At 37.0% G+C, this 18,528-nt stretch overlaps 1 protein-coding gene across 1 annotated transcript; it reads left to right on the forward strand.

Annotated features, from left to right (window-relative positions):
- The first annotated feature begins 13,016 nt into the window (after positions 1-13,016).
- On the forward strand, positions 13,017-17,125 carry nptx1l (neuronal pentraxin 1 like). Its single transcript, XM_038282323.1, has 5 exons — positions 13,017-13,587; positions 13,760-13,967; positions 14,521-14,765; positions 14,989-15,168; positions 15,788-17,125. The coding sequence occupies exons 1-5, from the start codon at positions 13,141-13,143 to the stop codon at positions 16,007-16,009; spliced, it is 1,302 nt and encodes a 433-aa protein (XP_038138251.1). The 5' UTR covers positions 13,017-13,140; the 3' UTR covers positions 16,010-17,125.
- Positions 17,126-18,528: the final 1,403 nt, after the last annotated feature.

Raw genomic sequence — 18,528 nt, forward strand, 5'->3', positions numbered from 1 at the left:
TCCTGGTCACAGTGCTGAAACTTCTCTCCTAAAAATCACAAATGACCTCCTGATGGAGGCCAACTCAGGACTCAATTCTATTCTTATCCTTCTAGACTTGTGTGCGGCTTTCGACAATTTCTCACTCCATCCTTCTCCATAGACTTCAAAGACTTACACACCCCCACTCACACACCCCTCCACTGGTTTCATTCCAACCACTCTGGCCATACTCAGTAAATCCAAATTAAGTCCTTCTACTCAGATCCATCACTTGTCACAACCAGTGTGGCTCAGGGCTCTGTCCTGGGGCCCCTACTTCTATCATATACCTTTTTCTACTTTAGAATAGAATAGAATAGAATAGAATAGAATAGAATAGAATAGAATAGAATAGAATAGAATAGAATAGAATAGAATAGAATAGAATAGAATAGAATGGAAAATCCCTTTATTGTCCCACAATGGGGAAATTTGTAACGTCTTTCGGAAATTCAATATCCATTTGTCTACTTTCATTGTTGTGGGGGTGACGCCTAATTACTGTATCTGTAAGCCAACTCCAATCTCCCTCTCGTATCCCTCACCTCCTCTTCATGTTTATTTTTGTGTCAAATCTACGTTTTGAGATACTGGCCTATTTTGATCTTTTAAACTTTTGTCCTAAAAATTAGAAGAATGAAAGAATTAGAAGATGAAAATGTCAGAAAATGTTACAAGAATAGCTGAACATTACTTTGCATTTTATCTGCATTTAAATTTAATCCAAAAATACTTAATTCTATGATTTGATAATGAAAAAAAATGTTAGTCTTTTTAACCAAGTATTTACCCAAGGATTGGAGACTCGAAGTTCATAATCTTTAATAGTTGTACTTGTCATTTTAACTGAAGTGTGTATGCTTTTGAGATTCACTGTAGGTTAGGCATGTGTCATACTACAACTAACAGCCGCTTCCTCAAAAGCAAGCTTTAATGTTTGTGCCACAGTAGGAGTATTTCACTGAATCCAAAAAGGCTCTGTTAAACTTCATGTTGATCAAAGAGAATGGAGTGTAGGTGGGGTTGAATCTCAACAACTTTGCAGCTTTAAGGCAGAACTTTTTCTTCACCAGCCTTAACATTTTTTCCTCTCCTTCCTTTGGAGCCCCAGCATGATGTTTTCAGTTTTCTGCACACACAAAAAAAGAAATGCCAGACAGAGGCCTTGAGCAAGTCACTCACGTTTCTTTTGTGTTGCACAAGAAGAATCTGTCTCTTCATTAGACAGCATCTTTTGACAATGCTTCATGCCTCCACAGCTTCTTTGACAGCTGAGCGGTGAGCAAGCTCCAACCTACACGCTAGTGATGCATGGCTAGCAGCAGCATTGTGTCACGAACACAAGCCAGCAGCATATAGTAACTGTCTCCATGTAACATTACACCGAAATCAACTAAATATAGCACGACCCGAGCAGGGAAGCAACTGTTGTAAGTGTATAATACTGTACTTTTCCTTCCATGTGCCTAGCTTAACATTTGCACAACAGCAAATTGCTGCCAAAGGTCTGATTCTAAAAGATAAATACTCTTTCTTTTTAACAGCAGTTCACCATAAGCTGGCCTCATCTGGCAAATCGTTACAAATTTGTTGCATGATGTATGTTTGAAAGTGGATTTTCCAGGAGGATAGCAACAAGAATGGCTTGATTTTAAAGTAATGAACAGTTCGGGTGGAGCATGAGAGTCAGCCTTTAACAACACTTTAGAACTCAGAGCTGAGATTGAAATCCAATACACAAGGTGATTTGTGATGTGAGCCTGATGTATGATGCTTAATTCATGAAGAAACATCCCTTCCGGTACCAGAAGAGAATGGTGCCTTATGCATTCATTTTTGTTCACAAGAAAACACCACACAGAACAGCAATGGCTATGATGTGACAACGAATGATTGCTAGGCAGAACAGAGGAAGTTACATCCAAAACACTTAGTTCAATGTATCTTTATGTGATATTGAGCTACAGAAAGTAATGCCATATTGTTAAGTAAAAGTAAAACTAGAAATAATGTTTTAAGAGATAGGATAAGATAGACTTTATTGATCTCACAGTACATCTGCTCAATAGTCAAATGAAGGTTCCAAAAGGAGGAAAGGGTGTATACAGTGCATCCCTATATATAAACATAAATACATATATATAGTGGATCGAGGAGAAAAGAAAAAAGAAAAAAAAGCTTAGGTTTCTTTAGTTAAACCCCACATGACTTAATATTATATAATCATATTTTGCTGTTATCTATTATCAGTGGTTATCTATACACCAGATTTTCAGATCTAGCTTTTGATAATGTTTACTTTTCCTAAAATAGCTTAAGTTCAGTCAGAGTGGATGAAAGAATTCCATGAAAGGCAAGAATCAAGAATTTGCATATATTTTCTGTTTTGGGTTCGGCATGATTTAATGCAAGAATACGAATTGATCTGAAGGATTCCTTTTTAGCTTTGGCTGTATATTTATAGTCAACTCTGCTCTTGTCTATAGTCTTTAGTTAACTCTAATAGGATTTCCCCCCTACATTTAGCTTCATCCATCTCCCTACTGATTTTGACCAGATTCCTTTGCAAGTCACAATGCTTTTTATTAAGGTCTATCAAAGGGAAGGAGACTAAATTCAAACAATTGTTGGAATGTTTAGATAAAAATAATGAGGTGACTTTTGGTTTCCTTTCTGCTTCTTAGTTATGCTGTTTTCAATGCTTTTATATCACTGAAATCAAAATAAAATAAATTGAGGTTTGCAGCTCTAATGTGATAAGATGAAAAATAATTCTTATCTTATTACTATGCAATTAAATCATTAATAATGTTGATTTTCATCTTATTTTTCACCTTCCTTCAGGTCAACATCTTAGAGTCCCTGCCTGTAGACTGAATAGCTACAAGAACTAATTTGTTCTGCTTTCCATCGAGGCAATAAACAATGTCAAACAATAAATAATGGAATAGGCAATGGTATCCAAAATTTTATACTAAACTGACATCCTTCTTTTTTGTATTAATTTATCTTATAATGGATTCTTTAGAGTAGGGTCTTTATATTTGTATTTATTTATTTTTTTATGTATTTTTATTGTAAACGAAATGTAACACACTTTTTTGTGTATTTCTTTTTCTTATAATGGAAATTCTATTGTAGTGTTTTTATGTGTGAATGTACTGTGATGCATAGTTTGGACTATGTAGTAGCCAGATTCTGTACCCAAGACAAATTTCCTTTGAAATTTCATCATCATCATCAACTTCCAATTAAATGAAAAGACCACAGCCAACCAAAAGTTGCTATTTTTAAATGGTATTATTTGAAAAATATTAACGACTCATTTACTTTATGTGGAAGGAAAATGAGCAGCAAATACAAAGTGTTAAAATCATTAAACTTAAAGACAGGCTGCATTTATTTTTGTAGATGCTTGACGTCTCACATAAACTATACAAAAGAAGGAGCAGCTTGTTTTCATTAAACCTTTTAAAAACTCTTCCTCATCTTTTAAAACATTGTATTTTTTAAATCCCTGAGTGGAATTCCATATTTCTTGTCACCAGTAGGTTGTATATTTATTAAAACCATCCTTTTTTACTTCAGAATCTAAAGTGCTTGAACTGGTCCAATCCAAACTGGATTACTCTACTCTTCAAATAAATAAAAGTTACATCTCTCAATTGTTTGGTATTCGGAGCCCATATTCCACTGTTGAGAAAGAGTCACCATTAAAGCTAGATGTGACTATAAAATAATCAGCTGATGCATCATATCTATTTCAGATGGATGAGTCCTTCATGAAACAAGAAAAAAAGGAAATTATAACTGTTAAAACATAAGATACTAAAACAGTAAAAAGACAGTAGACAAGAGGGACATAAATTTAAAATAGAATAAAGCATGGGGAATTGAACGTGAAATGTCTTGCCCTAATGAGCCTCTCTGGGTAGTTTTATTTTTACAATGCAGTGCCTGACATTTCCCTTTTGTCACAAAATCATGGCATACTTAAGTTCCAGTGACCCTGAAACTTGCAGTCTCCTCTCCTGCTTTGTTTTGGAGGGTATGGCTTTGGCCTAAGACACGAAATACCAGCTAATTAGGTTTTGCTCATAATTCATAAGTAACTTAATTATTCAAACAGAGGAAACTGGTGTGGTAAAATGTGGTATAATTTGGAGTATCCATTTTGCTTCCTCACATATGCGGTGATCTGTATACTGTAATGGATCACATGCCTCTTTGATATAACTTAAGCAGAATTTCATTACTGGTCTAAAGATATCTTTCTATAGTGACTCTGATTTGCAGAGTTGCATTTATAACAAAGTTTTTAGGTGCATCACTTACAGTTTTCATTAAATGTATCATTTATGAACAGTTGAAATCTGAAATACAAAACTGTTTAAATCCACTTAAACAGAAATTAAAAAGTCAATACTTATGAGAAATACTGTAGTATAAAAAAGGCGTTTAATCTAAGTTAAGTGGTTATTTATTTAATACACCAATTTTCAGCCCATTCAGGGAAAAAGTCCTACTCCAGTTCACCCTCAACTCAGTTGACCATAAACAAAATAAAAAAATCAGGTTTGCAGTTTACTGTAGCCTTGAGAATACCAATCAAAGTTTGATTCCTGACCTTGATACATTTTCTACATGTCTTTTTTATTTTCACACTCTACCATCATATTACTCTGAATAAAGGCCACTAGTGCCTAAAAAAATTAATAAAATAAATAAAGATGATGCACACACAGGGCAGGACATTCAAACTGTTAACACAATAACTGATATAAAAGCGAATACATCTATCAAAAAGAGAATTACTAATTTAGCTAACAAAGCAATAAATGTTTGTTAAAAGTCAAAGCAAGGGAACTATGGATGGAAGAGAAGCAGCAGACAGAGTGGCTCAGAGCACCAGCACATTAAGAAAAGGAGACAAAGGTTATATAAAATAAAATGGAATGGAAAGAAAATACTGTAAATAGTTAAACAAAGACAGGAATCAGAAATCTATGATAAATTGAATTAAAAAAAAATAAGACTTAGAGACAAGCAATGCACAACAGCTTATTAGTGAACAAAGATCAAGTACGATATATCACTTTCCTACTCCTTTTGCTCTCTTTATTAACTGCAATACAAATAGGTTTTCTCTTGTTGTGCTGTCATGGAATAAACACTTTATAGTAACACCCTCTTTTATTTTTGTCGGTTTTCCTCAGATGTTCTTAATTGTGGTTCTGTTGCAAGATTTAAGCCTATAATGTTTTACTTGATGTAGAGTAGAAAGCCTCTTTGACACATTTATCTAAAACAAATCCAGATAATTTGGTCATAAGAGCTGAAGGTAATGGCTAGTTAAAGAATGGTTAAAAATAATGCTCTCTTCCCCAATCTCAGAAATGTCAACAAAGTTTAAACTAAGAATCTAAACCGTAAAAAGAGAAAGAGCCATTTCTGGCCTCAGTCCAGCTAAGACAACCCATTCAGAGCTGTGGATGTTATATGACATTTTCATTATATCTGAGGGGATGGATACATTTTCATCTATGGAATATTAATACTTAGCTTTCAGACAATCTTTTCATAAATTAAGTGCTTTTCTTTTATATATTTTTACTTTGCTCAACAGTCTACTTGTCTTTGGGTACGTTTTTTTTTTTTTTTTGCAGTGCATTGCTGTTATAGTTTGTGCTTTCTATTGCTGTTGTTTTGTAACAAAAATACATTATTGTTTTGTTGATCGCTCCAATGGGTGAGTATATCTTACAAAAGGCCTCAGGCCAAATTATTAATAAGCAAGCTAGATTTAAACCTGAAATTATCCTATAAATCTAAAACTGATATATTTTTCTCTGACTGGGGGTAATTTGATTGTTTTGAGTTGCTGTGCAAAAATCCTAACAAGAATCTGACCTTCTGTGAATAAAGATTAGAGTGACGCCACAACAGATTATTACAAGTTGCACCCAGGCTTGGCAACACTTTGACTCTAGATCTTTATGTCTTGTATATAAAAACACTTTTTTTTATTCATAGATATCTTTCCTTTAGACCTGTTCACAGTGCACCCTCCCATTCACCTACTGACAGCTGGAGCAGCACCAGCAATCCTTGCGACCCCAGCAGCGATAAGTGTGACAGAAAATGGATGGATGGATGGATGGATGGATGGATGGATGGATGGATGGATGGATGGATGGATGGATGGATGGATGGATGGATGGATGGATGGATGGATGGATGGATGGATGGATGGATGGATGTTTCCTTTATATCAGGTCAAAAAACGGAACTATTCTCTGTCATGATGGGTATAAGAGCAAGCCCAAGATGCAGAACACACACGGAGACACTGGGTAAATAGTCCAAAAGAGTTTATTGTGGCACAAACATGAGTCATGGAAAGGGAACAGTTCAGGCAGGGGGCTGGTTCACTGGGGTCTGTGCAGGGAAAGGGGAGATGGATGGTAGCTGAGTTCAAGTGAGGCTAAGCATCAAGCTAGGCTTAGCCTGGCAGTCCTGAGTTTGAGCTTCCAGCTCACTGCAGGGAACAACAGGGGAAAACACCAAGGATTTCTCAGGCTGAGCTTCCAGCTCACCGCAGGGAACTACAGGGGAAAATCCACATGGGAACCTCCAGGGAAACTCCTCAGAGAAGTCTTCAGGTTTCTACCACGTAGGAATCTTTGTGTTAGCTCACCAGGGCAGATTAGCAGGTTAGGCTTTCCAAGAGCTTCAGGCTTGAGACTGGTTTCCTGTGGTGCAGCTCCTCCAGAGCTGCAGACCAGAGACTGAGTTCCAGTGAGGGTGCTCTTCCTGAGCTTCACGAGGAGACAGGAGGTTAAGCTCATCCAGAGCTTCACGAGGAGACAGGAGATTAAGCTCATCCAGAGCTTCACGAGGAGACAAGATTCCTGTGAGGCACAGATAAGGAGAGATTAGAATCTGATCTCAACCCAGGAACAACCAAGACTCAGTCTATAGCAGAAGGTTCAGGAAGCTAACCAACTAAGATCAACACTGCGGCGTGGAATCAAGGTCTGAAGGCAGCTTAAATACTGTGGTCCTCCTGATGAGTAGATCAGCCACAGGTGTGTGGGAGGCTCAGCTCAGGAGGACCCACGGCGCACTCTGCTGGAGGCAGAGGGTAATCTCCAGAACCTAAGAAAAGACAAGGAGCAGAAGAGGATCCTCGGCGCCCTCTAGTGGGCAAGCCTGAGGATCCCAACATTTTCATGGTTTAAACATACATTAGTTTTCTTTATTTGAATAAAAAACAGAGAATTCAGAGACGGGAATGAATGTCAGCTTTAACAACTAAATGTATGAAAAAGGGCAAACATCATAAAAACTTCCATCATAGACAGCCCACTGTTATTTTTGTTTATTAAGATATAGGACTCTGTAACTTAAACTGAATGTCAGTTAGTGTTGCACCGATACCAGTATCGGACAGGGCCCCGATACTGCACTAAAATGATGGTATCGGTATCAGCGAGTACCGACAAATAGCGCACCGATACCATTTTTAGAGACAAAAGTTTATTCAACTATTGTCAACCAATCCAGGTAAGCAATAAAAAGTTCTACTGGATTCACTTTGTATTAGTCTTTTTCTTGATTCACAAAGGTAGGCAGCAGCTTGAAAAAGCCATGACGACAATTATTTACATCCGAGTAGTATGCAGTTCTTCATAAATATACACACACACATATCAATTTAAAACAGATGGTATCGGTGTAGTATCGGTATTGGCCAATACTGCACAGCCAGGCAGCGGGTATTATATTGGAGCCAAAAAATGGCATCAGCACAACACTAATGTCAGTACATATCAACCTTTGCATTTATGATACATTATCTTGAGAAAGTAGATGATCCAGTACAAAAGAAACTACAAAAAAGAAACTTGGGAGATGCTATGATCATTCACACCCAGAATATAATCTTAATTTTGAAATAAGAAAACTATTTCTATTTGGGAAATTTGCAAGAATTTTAAATGATGTACTTGTTCTCTAAGTACAAACAAAGACTCTTTCAAAATGTCCACAACTGTGTCAGAATTTGGTAAAGAAGGAGAGGAATCATAAAACTGCATTAAAAATGTATGTCTGTTTCTTATCGTTTGGAAGCCAGGCTCCTATAGAAATTTAGTTTCATACAAAATGGTCTGTACTATTGTAGTAAGGGAAAAATAAGTCAGGGAGAGAAATCCAGTGGGGGCACCGTGCCAGCTTGTGAAATTACAGCTATTGATCTTTGGTGCTGGCCAATGCATTTCCTCTGTGTATGAATGCATTATTGAGAGGATACTGCTCAACACAACAGACGGAGAGCGGCCAAGTTTTGACAGAACCAAAGCAATAGAGAGCGTATGATTAGAACAAGTGCTACAAACTGCTGTTTTGTTGTTTATGAGCTCAGCTACATCATCATCGATTGTTGTGCTGACATATTCAGCAAAACAGCTTGCAGAACAAATAATGATTTCATTCAAGCTTGTTATTATTTCATGAACAGCAAAGCTAAATACATTAGAAGTTCAACAGTTGTCACAATTTCTCTATTTTTTGTTTTTCTAAATTGCAGCACAACACAAATTGCCTATGGGCTGAACCCACCTGGATAAGAGCGTACACGTGTACAAGGATGTCTAGGAAGAATAAATGATGGTGCAGAGGACAGTTTTTAAGAAGCAAAGACTGTTTTTGGACGTGAGTCAAATGTGTTCAAAATTGCGTAGGAAGCTATTAAAAATTATTATATAAAACATTTTACTATGATACATATCTCTTTTCATTCAGGGTAAATCGTATCTGGACTATTATAACTATATAGAGTTTTCTGAATCAATTTTAATCAGAAAAATACTGTTTATATGTCATGATCTTGGTGCTGATGACTGGCTTTATTATTAATTTCATTCACCTGGCTAACTCTGCCCGTTTTCTAAATTCTATTCATCTGATCCACCTGCTCCTGCCTCTATTTAAACTGCTTGCACCCAGTCATCAGGCCCATATTATTCTCACGCACCAGTGGTGAGAGCGTTTTAGCATTACCTTAGTGTTTCTGATTACCTCATCCTGTTCAGCCTCTCAACCTCTGAGCCTGCCTATCCCTGTTCTGGTCTGTTCGCCTGACCTGGATTCGGATTACTGCTTGTTCTCCATTCTCTGCAGCTGCAGCATCTGGGAGACTCGGGCGGCGCCCGCCGTATCTTGTTGGCAGCCTTATGGCTGGAATCAACCTTGTTCTCTGGGAACAAACTGAACTATAAAACCAGGTTAGTGACTCATAATCATTCTCGAATATTGTTGTCACTAGCCCGTGTTTCTCTCCTGTAGAGGTTCCTGCCTTAGAAGCATTAGCCACTGCTAGTTTGGATCCGCGGATTCCATCTTAAATAAATGGTGTTTGAATAATCAAACTTTCTGTCTTGCCTCAAATACTGGGTCTTTCTGTTCTGAGGCATGATATTATGCATTAGTTTGGCCTTTGCAAATGCAAAAAGACAAAAACACGAAAAATACTGCTCTGAATTAAGCAGCCAGAAACAAGTTACAATAAAATCCATTTGGTAAAGAAATGACAGAAAATGGAAATGCACTCCAAGGTTTTAGAGTATTCTGACTTTTAGAAACAAAACCCCATAAACCAGGGATGGATAAGGGCCGGTATCCTGCAACTATATTCATCCATGGTCCAGCACACCTCAATGAATTGAACTGTTTAATTGTAGGCATGTAGGCAAAATGCTTAATAAAGTACATACAGTATGAATGACATAAATATTGCTAATGTGCTTATCTATTCTTGATACTAATTTTAATTACAGTTTTTTATAGGTTAATTGATTGATTCATAAGGCCACCAGTAATTTACAGTATGGTCTACATAGTGTAGTCTAGACCAATATACATTATCTAAATAAAGCAAAATGGAGTTATTCTGTCTAGTTATTCATGAGATACTTTTTGGTGTACTTAAGTTTTACAGAGGATATAAGTGACAGCTGAGCTGAGCTATTCTTAATCTTTGACCAATGTTTTACACTGATCATTTTTTGCAAACCTACTTGTAAGCAGCATTTCTATAAATCCTGCCTTGTTACATCACTGAAAAGTTTATTTTTATCCCTTTCATGTCAAGTTCACAAGCTGTTGTCTTCATTCCTGTAATCTTTTTCTCCTTGTTTTCAATAATATCATAGACTTTACATCTACCCTGGATAAAGAGAGGGAACTCATTAAAGCTCTCTCTCTACCTCCTTTTCTTTTTGATAAGGTTGCAGCCCTTAAACCATCTGTAATCCAAATAAAAAAGTTCAAGGGACAATAAACAATCAAATGCATGAGTGCGGGCTACAAGTTATGTCATGCTATAAAACACTCGCCTAATGCATGTTGAAGAGATCAGATCGATTTATTCCTTTGTTGTCAAGGTTGTTATGCAAGAAAAACAACATAAATGCTGTACTAATGTCACAAGTTATCCTTAAAGGTTCATCCTTTGGCCTCTTACACAATCAGACTTTGTTTTTATCATCTTAGGGGTACTTAATTATTAGTTCTTCAATTTTATTTGAAATGTTCTTTGCACCATAACTGTTTTTACTCACTTCTCCCAGGAATTGACTGTTTTATGTATGTTTAATGGCCAAGACCTTCAAGGCCCCTGTCACTACGCATAAAAATAAAAATAAAATGGTAATTTTAAAATAATTTTTTTGCTGTTTGTTGGCACTCTGTCATAAGAAGGTAATTGGTTCCCTTCTGTTTCATCTAAACATCTTTGAATATAAAGATGAATTCATAAAAAATAAATAATACAAAAAAACAGCACCTAGCCAAACTATCTAAACCCATTTAATGCTTTAAATATAGAAGAATTACTGTCAAATACCCCAGTATACTTTATTGCGTATTATATATGAGATACACAAACTAGTTTGTTATGAAATGAAAGGATACAAACATTATATTTAAAGATAAAGATCTTGATAGTTTGTAATGTATATATTTTAGCACATTTTATGCTGGTAATAAAAGTTGGTTAATAAAAAAAGCATTTCAGAGATCAAGTAATTACAGTGGGAAATGGAGCAGAAATACAACACTTACAATAGAAGTTAAAACACTCTGATGTTTGGTATTAATAAAAAAAAAAAAAGACAAAGACAATAAATACAACTGGACAAAGGTTATGGAGAATTTCCAAACATATCATAGAAGCCATATTCATATATAATTTTCATAATTTTCAGTATTTACTGATTTTATATTTATTGTGTCTAATTCCAACTCTTTTGATACCAAGAACAGCATTTTCATCATTTGCTTATTGTCTTCAGTTTATCACCATGAGGCCATGTTCGACACCACTATCACTGTCAAATGCCTACACAACCCAATTCCCTCCCAACCCAATATTAATTAAAATCTCCTTTGAATTGATATTCTGTAAAGAAAACTTAAAACTTGTTGTTCCCCGACACCGTTCATCTAATCTAAGTGTAATAAAATCATTTTCAAACCAAGAATGAAAAACAAAAATGTTTATCACTTGTTATGCAAAGCTGGTAGAGACACACATGAAAATGCTTACACTAGTAATTGCAGTAGGAGGTGCTTCTGCAAAGTATAGTCTCAGAGGGGAGAGATACATCAACATTTTTAAGGATTTAAACAAACAAAAAAAAACTGATAATCAGTTTTCCTTTTCTTTGTAAAAAAAAAAAAATTTGCATGTTACAAACATTTTATATCACATTATCCCTCTGGAAAAACATTTAATCATTCAGTTCCACATTCAGGAAGCCCAAGCCTTTCAGCTGCAGTGTCCTCCTATAGATACCAGCAATTATCTAGAGAACATTTTAACCTACTATTTAATGGTCACGTGCAGATCTGTTTTTTTTTTTTTTTTTTTTTTTGTCCCATCATGCATGCGCTCTATCTTCTCAGCCAGTTTTAATCTGAGAGCTGGCATGCTTTCATTACATATTAAAATATTAAAGTGTTGTGGAGAGCAGGTCACACTTGCATCAGCTAAAGTCTGGATATATGTATGTGTGTGTTTGAGGTTTGGAATCTCTTAATTAGCTGATCTGGGCTCAGGAAAAATGTAATAATCTTAATAATTGTCACTTAATGATCAGATGTGAATCAACTCTGCCTGGACTTTACTTAATGAAGGGATGTTTTGCAAATACCGTACATGTTAGGCTTCTCACTCTTAAACCAGCGAGAGATAACAGTTAAGCATTTCAGTGTGTTGGATTGGTGTTTAGTTCCCCCGACTATACTTAAAAAAAAGGTATGATGACCATACCTTCATGTTAAACCTAACACTTTGTCTCAAGCTTGTTGAAATAAAAAATGGCATGCTTTGGGTGTATAACAGGGCCTTACATTTACTTTTTGGGAAATTTCATTGAAAAGGTTTGAGTTTTTGCATATATGTTTTGATAAAAAGGCATTTTTTTTTTTATGATTCTGTTTCTACAGGACCTTGAAAAAATAAATACAGTTTTAAATGAAAGACAAACATAAATTTGTATTTAATTTTGTGTGTCAAAAGTAATGGTAAACCTTTTGAGTTGGACTGGGAATCATCTCCTGATATTTGGAGCTGTCCTCGGTGCTGAATCCTCTGATCGCAAACTTTTGCTGTGCGTAAAACCTATTCACCTCCAGCTCCAAGATCACCCAGAACAAAGCATATATACACACAGCGGGCTTCTATTGGCCCAGAGCCACAAAAATGTGCGCCGTCCTTCCTTCCAACACATCTGCGTTTTTGTCAGATTAATAATACACAGCCGGGAAATGACAAACAGTCTAAGTGATAAAAGATTTAAAATGTAGCTCTATGAAAGGAAATGGGTTTCATCCCTCGAATCCTAGCCCTCTGTTTTTCCTCTCTCTCTTTCCAAACGGGGCAGCGCACTTCCCGCCACCCCCCCAGGTTATGATGCAGTGAAGCTTCTCTGCGCAGAACCGACCGGACGCTCCGCGTATAAAAGCGGCTGCGCTCATACAGGCGGAGTACCACATCAAGAGAACACTCACTGCGGATCATCAACTAAAACAAAACCGCGCGCACACTACGGCAGGATGTGGTCGACGAGGAGCGGGTTCTCCTGGAGACTTTTTCTTTTCTCCTGCGTGTTTCTGGAGAGTTTATCCCAAGACTTTGTTGGACAGACACAGTTCATATGCACATCCGTGCCTAAGGATGTGGACATTTGCGCGGCCACACTACAGAACAGTGTACCGGGGGAGGACTTGAAAACGACCGTGATGCAGCTGCGGGAGACCGTGCTGCAGCAGAAGGAGACGATCATCAACCAAAAGGAGACAATACGGGAGCTGACCTCGAAGTTGGCCAGGTGCGAGAGTCAGAGCGGCGGCGTGGAGCCCGGGGACGCGCGGCCCGGGGGCAGAAGGAAAGAAGCGGGGACCAAAAACACAATGGGGGACGTCTCTAGAGGCCCCGCGGAGACTTTGACGCAGCTCTCTCAGACTTTACAGTCACTGAAGCAGAGATTAGAGAATCTAGAGGTAGGATTCTGGATAAGTGTTCAGCGCCTTAACCGTGCGCAAAGCTCATTTCCCATCACATATCCTAGAAATCATTCCAACAAACCACTTTATACATTATACAGATAAAGGTTTTCTTCTAAACAACTGAATATCTTAGGATTAAACTTAATAAGGTGTCACTCTCTCACAGCAATTCAGCAGGAGCAACAACTCGGTGCAGAACAACAGCCTGAAGGACCTGCTTCAAAGTAAAATCGATGATTTGGAGAAGCAGGTGTTGTCCCGGGTAAACAGCATCGAAGAAGGAAAGCCTGGTCTCAGGAATGAGACTGAGCAGCGTGGGAGAGTAGAGTCCACACTCACCTCTCTACACCAAAGGATCACAGATCTAGAAAAAGGTAAGTGTAATGAGAGAAATATATTCTCCATACTAATTTATTAATTTTAATTTCGGGGTAGTTTAATATTTATCTCATATTCCATATATTAAATTATCTAATCTTCCTAATCTAAATCTAATTATCATGCATTTAAAAAAGACTGCAGCTGATTAAATCTTGCAGTTACAACTGAACCTCTGTACATCCTGCAGCATCCTGCTCCACTTTCAGCAGATGAAACCTTTCCAGTCAGTCTGTCGCCACCATTTCCATTCTTGAATTAATACTCTGACTTATTATCTCTGTGAGACGCATATGATGCCAGGCACGCATGATTGCATGTAGAGACAACTTTTAGTTACCAACATCTCTACTCTAGTGATGGATTTATCGTGCAACGAGATTAAAGCAAATCTAGAGCTTTAGCCTCATATGTGGATATGTTGTGTAACGTGTAATTCCAAATCCTGAGGTTGTGTGCGAATGGAGAGATATATACATGTTTATCAAGATTTATCAAATGGTGGTATGTAAAAAGAAAATAAATTACATGTGTTTTTGACACCCCTAGGTCAGAGAGAAAACAGGCCTTTGGATAAATTTCAGCTCACATTCCCTCTGAGGACCAACTACATGTATGCAAAAGTGAAGAAAAGCTTGCCTGAAATGTACGCCCTGACTGTTTGCATGTGGCTAAAGTCCAATGCATCACCTGGAGTAGGAACACCTTTCTCCTATGCAGTCCCAGGTCAGGCCAACGAGTTGGTCCTCATAGAGTGGGGAAATAACCCGATGGAGATACTGATCAATGACAAGGTATGTCTAAATGGAAACACCATCACTTGCTCTCGATTGATTTAAAGATTTACTCCTTGTACTAGTGGATCATGTAGTATTATAACTAGCATTGTTTAGTTAGTTTTAATAGTATATAAAATTTGCAAATAGTTAAACAGACTATCCTCCCATTTCTTTAATTTCATTACTTTTTTATTCTTTAATTTACGTAATACTGAGATATGCATGACTCTCTTTGAAGGTTGCAAAACTGCCTTTTCTCATCAATGACGGAAAGTGGCACCATATCTGTGTGACCTGGACTACTCGGGATGGGGTTTGGGAAGCTTACCAGGATGGTGTCAAAAGAGGGAGTGGAGAGAATCTGGCTCCGTATCATCCAATCAAACCCCAGGGATTACTAATCCTTGGCCAAGAACAGGTAAGGAAGAAGCAGTGTGGATTTATTGCCTCCCTGCTTTTCCTCTGTTGTTGTCATGGATCTAATTAAAAAGGGATTTCAATTATCTCTTTTCTTTATGCCCATAGCAACATGGTTAATATTCTATTAATAATAATATATTAATTTTCCGATGTTTATTTGTTTATGAACATGTTGCATATATCAGCACTGTACTGCAGGTCAAATCCTAAAAAATGTCTCCCTTTACAATCAATATATCAAAATTCATATTTATTCTTTTAGAGCATTAGGCAACCTACAGCATGCATATTGCCTCTTTTTATGCATAAAAAATGAAAAAAAAAATGTTACATATGCTTTCATGCATAAACCAAAATCCTATTGTAATTCCTTAAATTTGCATGAATTGTAAATTATATCAAGGAAGCACATTTTTAATATTTAGTGTTCTTTAGTTCTCAGACAAAAATCTTAATCATTCAAAATAATAATTCTTGTGCTTGAATTCTGGTGCAAAACAATTCAGAAACAAAATTCATTTAGGATACATATTTTTATTTTTATTTGTCACGAGATTAGCTACTTTTTCTGTGCACCAAACATCTCGATCATCCTCACTAAAATGGATTTTCCACAGGACACCTATGGTGGGGGATTCGACGCCACACAAGCCTTTGTTGGGGACCTGGCCAATTTCCACATCTGGGATCGGAAGCTGTCCGTGGGGGAGATTTATAATTTGGCCACCTGCAGCAGCAAAGCTCAAGTGGGCAACGTGTTTGCATGGATGGAGACGAGCCTGGATATTTATGGCGGTGCCTCGAAATGGACATTTGAAGCTTGTCGTCAGCTCAACTGAACTGACCTGTAAACGAAGAAAACATTTGCAAATGCCATTTTTGCCACGGTGTCAGCCAACTTAAAGGATCAGGATAAGACTCTTTCAGTGAACAGCTTCTGGGATTTTTATAGGTCTTTTCAAAACTTTATTTGTGGAAGATTTGATAGGTTTTTACTAGAATCTTGTGTGGGAGGAGGTCACTGAAGAGTTCAACCTTGGCATCCTGCAGTGCTTGATTGTACATGTGGTTATATTTGGAAAAAGCTACTGATGGCACTTCTGAAAGGAAGGGGTCGCTCTGTAAGAGCAAAAAAATAACAGGCCGGGTTGAAGCGTGCTGCAGGGAAGTCATGTAGGGTTTTGAAAACTGATGTCACAGAACTTGAAGAAAACTAATGAATTCTTCAGCAGTCTTTCCTGTCTTGACTGCCAGGGATTTGCACTGTGGAAAACACGCAGGTGGACTTATTTAAAAGCAAAGCTTTGCTTTTGGAGACCATGAAAAACACAAAACTGTTTCTTGATCACTCTCCTTTCTCTAAAACCACCCCGCTTGGCGTGATTTTTGTGCAAAGACTCTGATATCTTCATTGCCAACGTAAGAGCCTGAGTGCCTTGGGTTGTTGAAGAGACATGTCAGCACATTCATTATCATTTGCAGAGTGTTTGTGTTTATTCTCCTGTAAACTGATTTTTTTTTTTAAGCAGTCTTTGTTGTAACACTTTAAAATGCAGTTGGACCAGATTGTGTGCTGTGAAATGCAATTTGTTTCGCATCTCTTTCCGGTTGAGTGGGAATGTTCCCCTGTACAGTAACAAGCATGTCTTAACTTCTGCGATGCTGCGTCATCATCTCTAATCTTTGCTTTTACTGTCCTTACCTTTGAGTTGAGCTTTTATACTGTATTGTTATAGGCTTAAAGCATGGCGACAATGACGGATGGAAAAAAAAAAGTTCTAGTTTTTGTAACAAATTGTGATACTTGAACCATAGGCAGGTGTATATATAATTATTTTTGCACATGTTGGGTATGCCGTATGAGTTGACCAAATGTGACACTGTCAAAGTTCATTTTGGCTCGCAGTTGGTGCAAAATGCTGGTCAAAATAAAGTCGTCGATGACACAAAGGTTAGAGGAGTCATTATGTTATTCATCCATTTCCATTCTTCAGACCATTTAGGTCCACTTTAGGGAAGCAGGGAGAGGAATTGAAGAAGGGGTACACTTTCTGTTTCCAGCTCTGGTTGGATGATTTCCAGATCCTCTCGAGCCAGCTGGGTGAAATAATCGAGTGCCAATTTTGAGCGAGCCAGGAATCACCTCAGCTGCTTTTCCTCACTAAACTGCTAAAAGCAGAGACCCAGGAGGTATCAATGGAGTTTTGCCATGAGTAGAATGACATACATTCCTCATAGATTTTCAAGGATTTTGAAACAAAAGTTGGCAATTAGCATTATGCAACTCATTAGAGCACGTTTCTTCTTTTGACTGCAATCCTTTTGTCACATGCATTCATTGTCCTTTCTGCCAAAGAGAGCAGTATTTTTTTTCCTTCTGTTACATAAAATATGCAATTATGTTAGACCATAAAAAAGATACATCAAGAAAGATATATTATGAGTAAACACATAAAAGTATTAATTATTCCTTAATAGAAAAAGCTATCCAAACAAACCACTAGGCAATTGATTGGGTTTTCAACATAATCGTAATTTAACAACATGCAATATCCAAATTGGCCAGACTCCATCTTTTAGTCGCATTACATTTAACAAGAGAAATAGACAAAATTTCCCCTTGCAGCCATTTATGTGGCAGTAACCCCAAACTGCTCCCTGGGCGCCCCATGATGGCAGCCCACTGCTCCCCAAGGGGATGGGTTAAATGCAGCGGTAAATTTCTCCCATGTGAGATCACTAAAGTTCAATTATTATTATTATTATTATTATTATTATTATTATTATTATTATTATTATTATTATTATTATTATTATTATTATTATTATTATTATTATTATCAGTATTATCATTATTATTATTATTATTATTATTATTATTATTATAGGCACTGAACATCCAGTGAAACACAGTAGGAGACATTGTCCAGTAATAGAAAAACATGGATCAACTGGGAGCCATTGCATGAAAAGCAAGACCATCAAAATACCAAAATTAAAAGAGAAACAAATCATTATCCAAGAGTTATACATGCATTAAAATCAAATCTAAGCCTTTGAAAGATTCAGTTTAATGGACTGGCCTCAAGAATATCACCTGAAATTAATAGAAATGATAACAATGTGTATTTTCCAACATGAAAACCACTGTTGATCCAAAATGGCATGCAAGTATCTCTTACTTTCGGAAAAAACATCTTGATGATCCCTATAGCTTTATATAGAATGAGAATTGTGATAAATACATAGATAGACAAAGCCTGGCATAAAGAATACAGCAGTATGAAATAAAAATGGCTTTACATGATGAGTTGAGCATGGAATGGAATAACTAGGGAATTAAACAGTAGTTTGTGGA

Source organism: Cyprinodon tularosa, unplaced genomic scaffold, assembly GCF_016077235.1.
Source record: "Cyprinodon tularosa strain WSP-4 unplaced genomic scaffold, ASM1607723v1 ctg181, whole genome shotgun sequence".
NCBI classification, from domain to species: domain Eukaryota; kingdom Metazoa; phylum Chordata; class Actinopteri; order Cyprinodontiformes; family Cyprinodontidae; genus Cyprinodon; species Cyprinodon tularosa.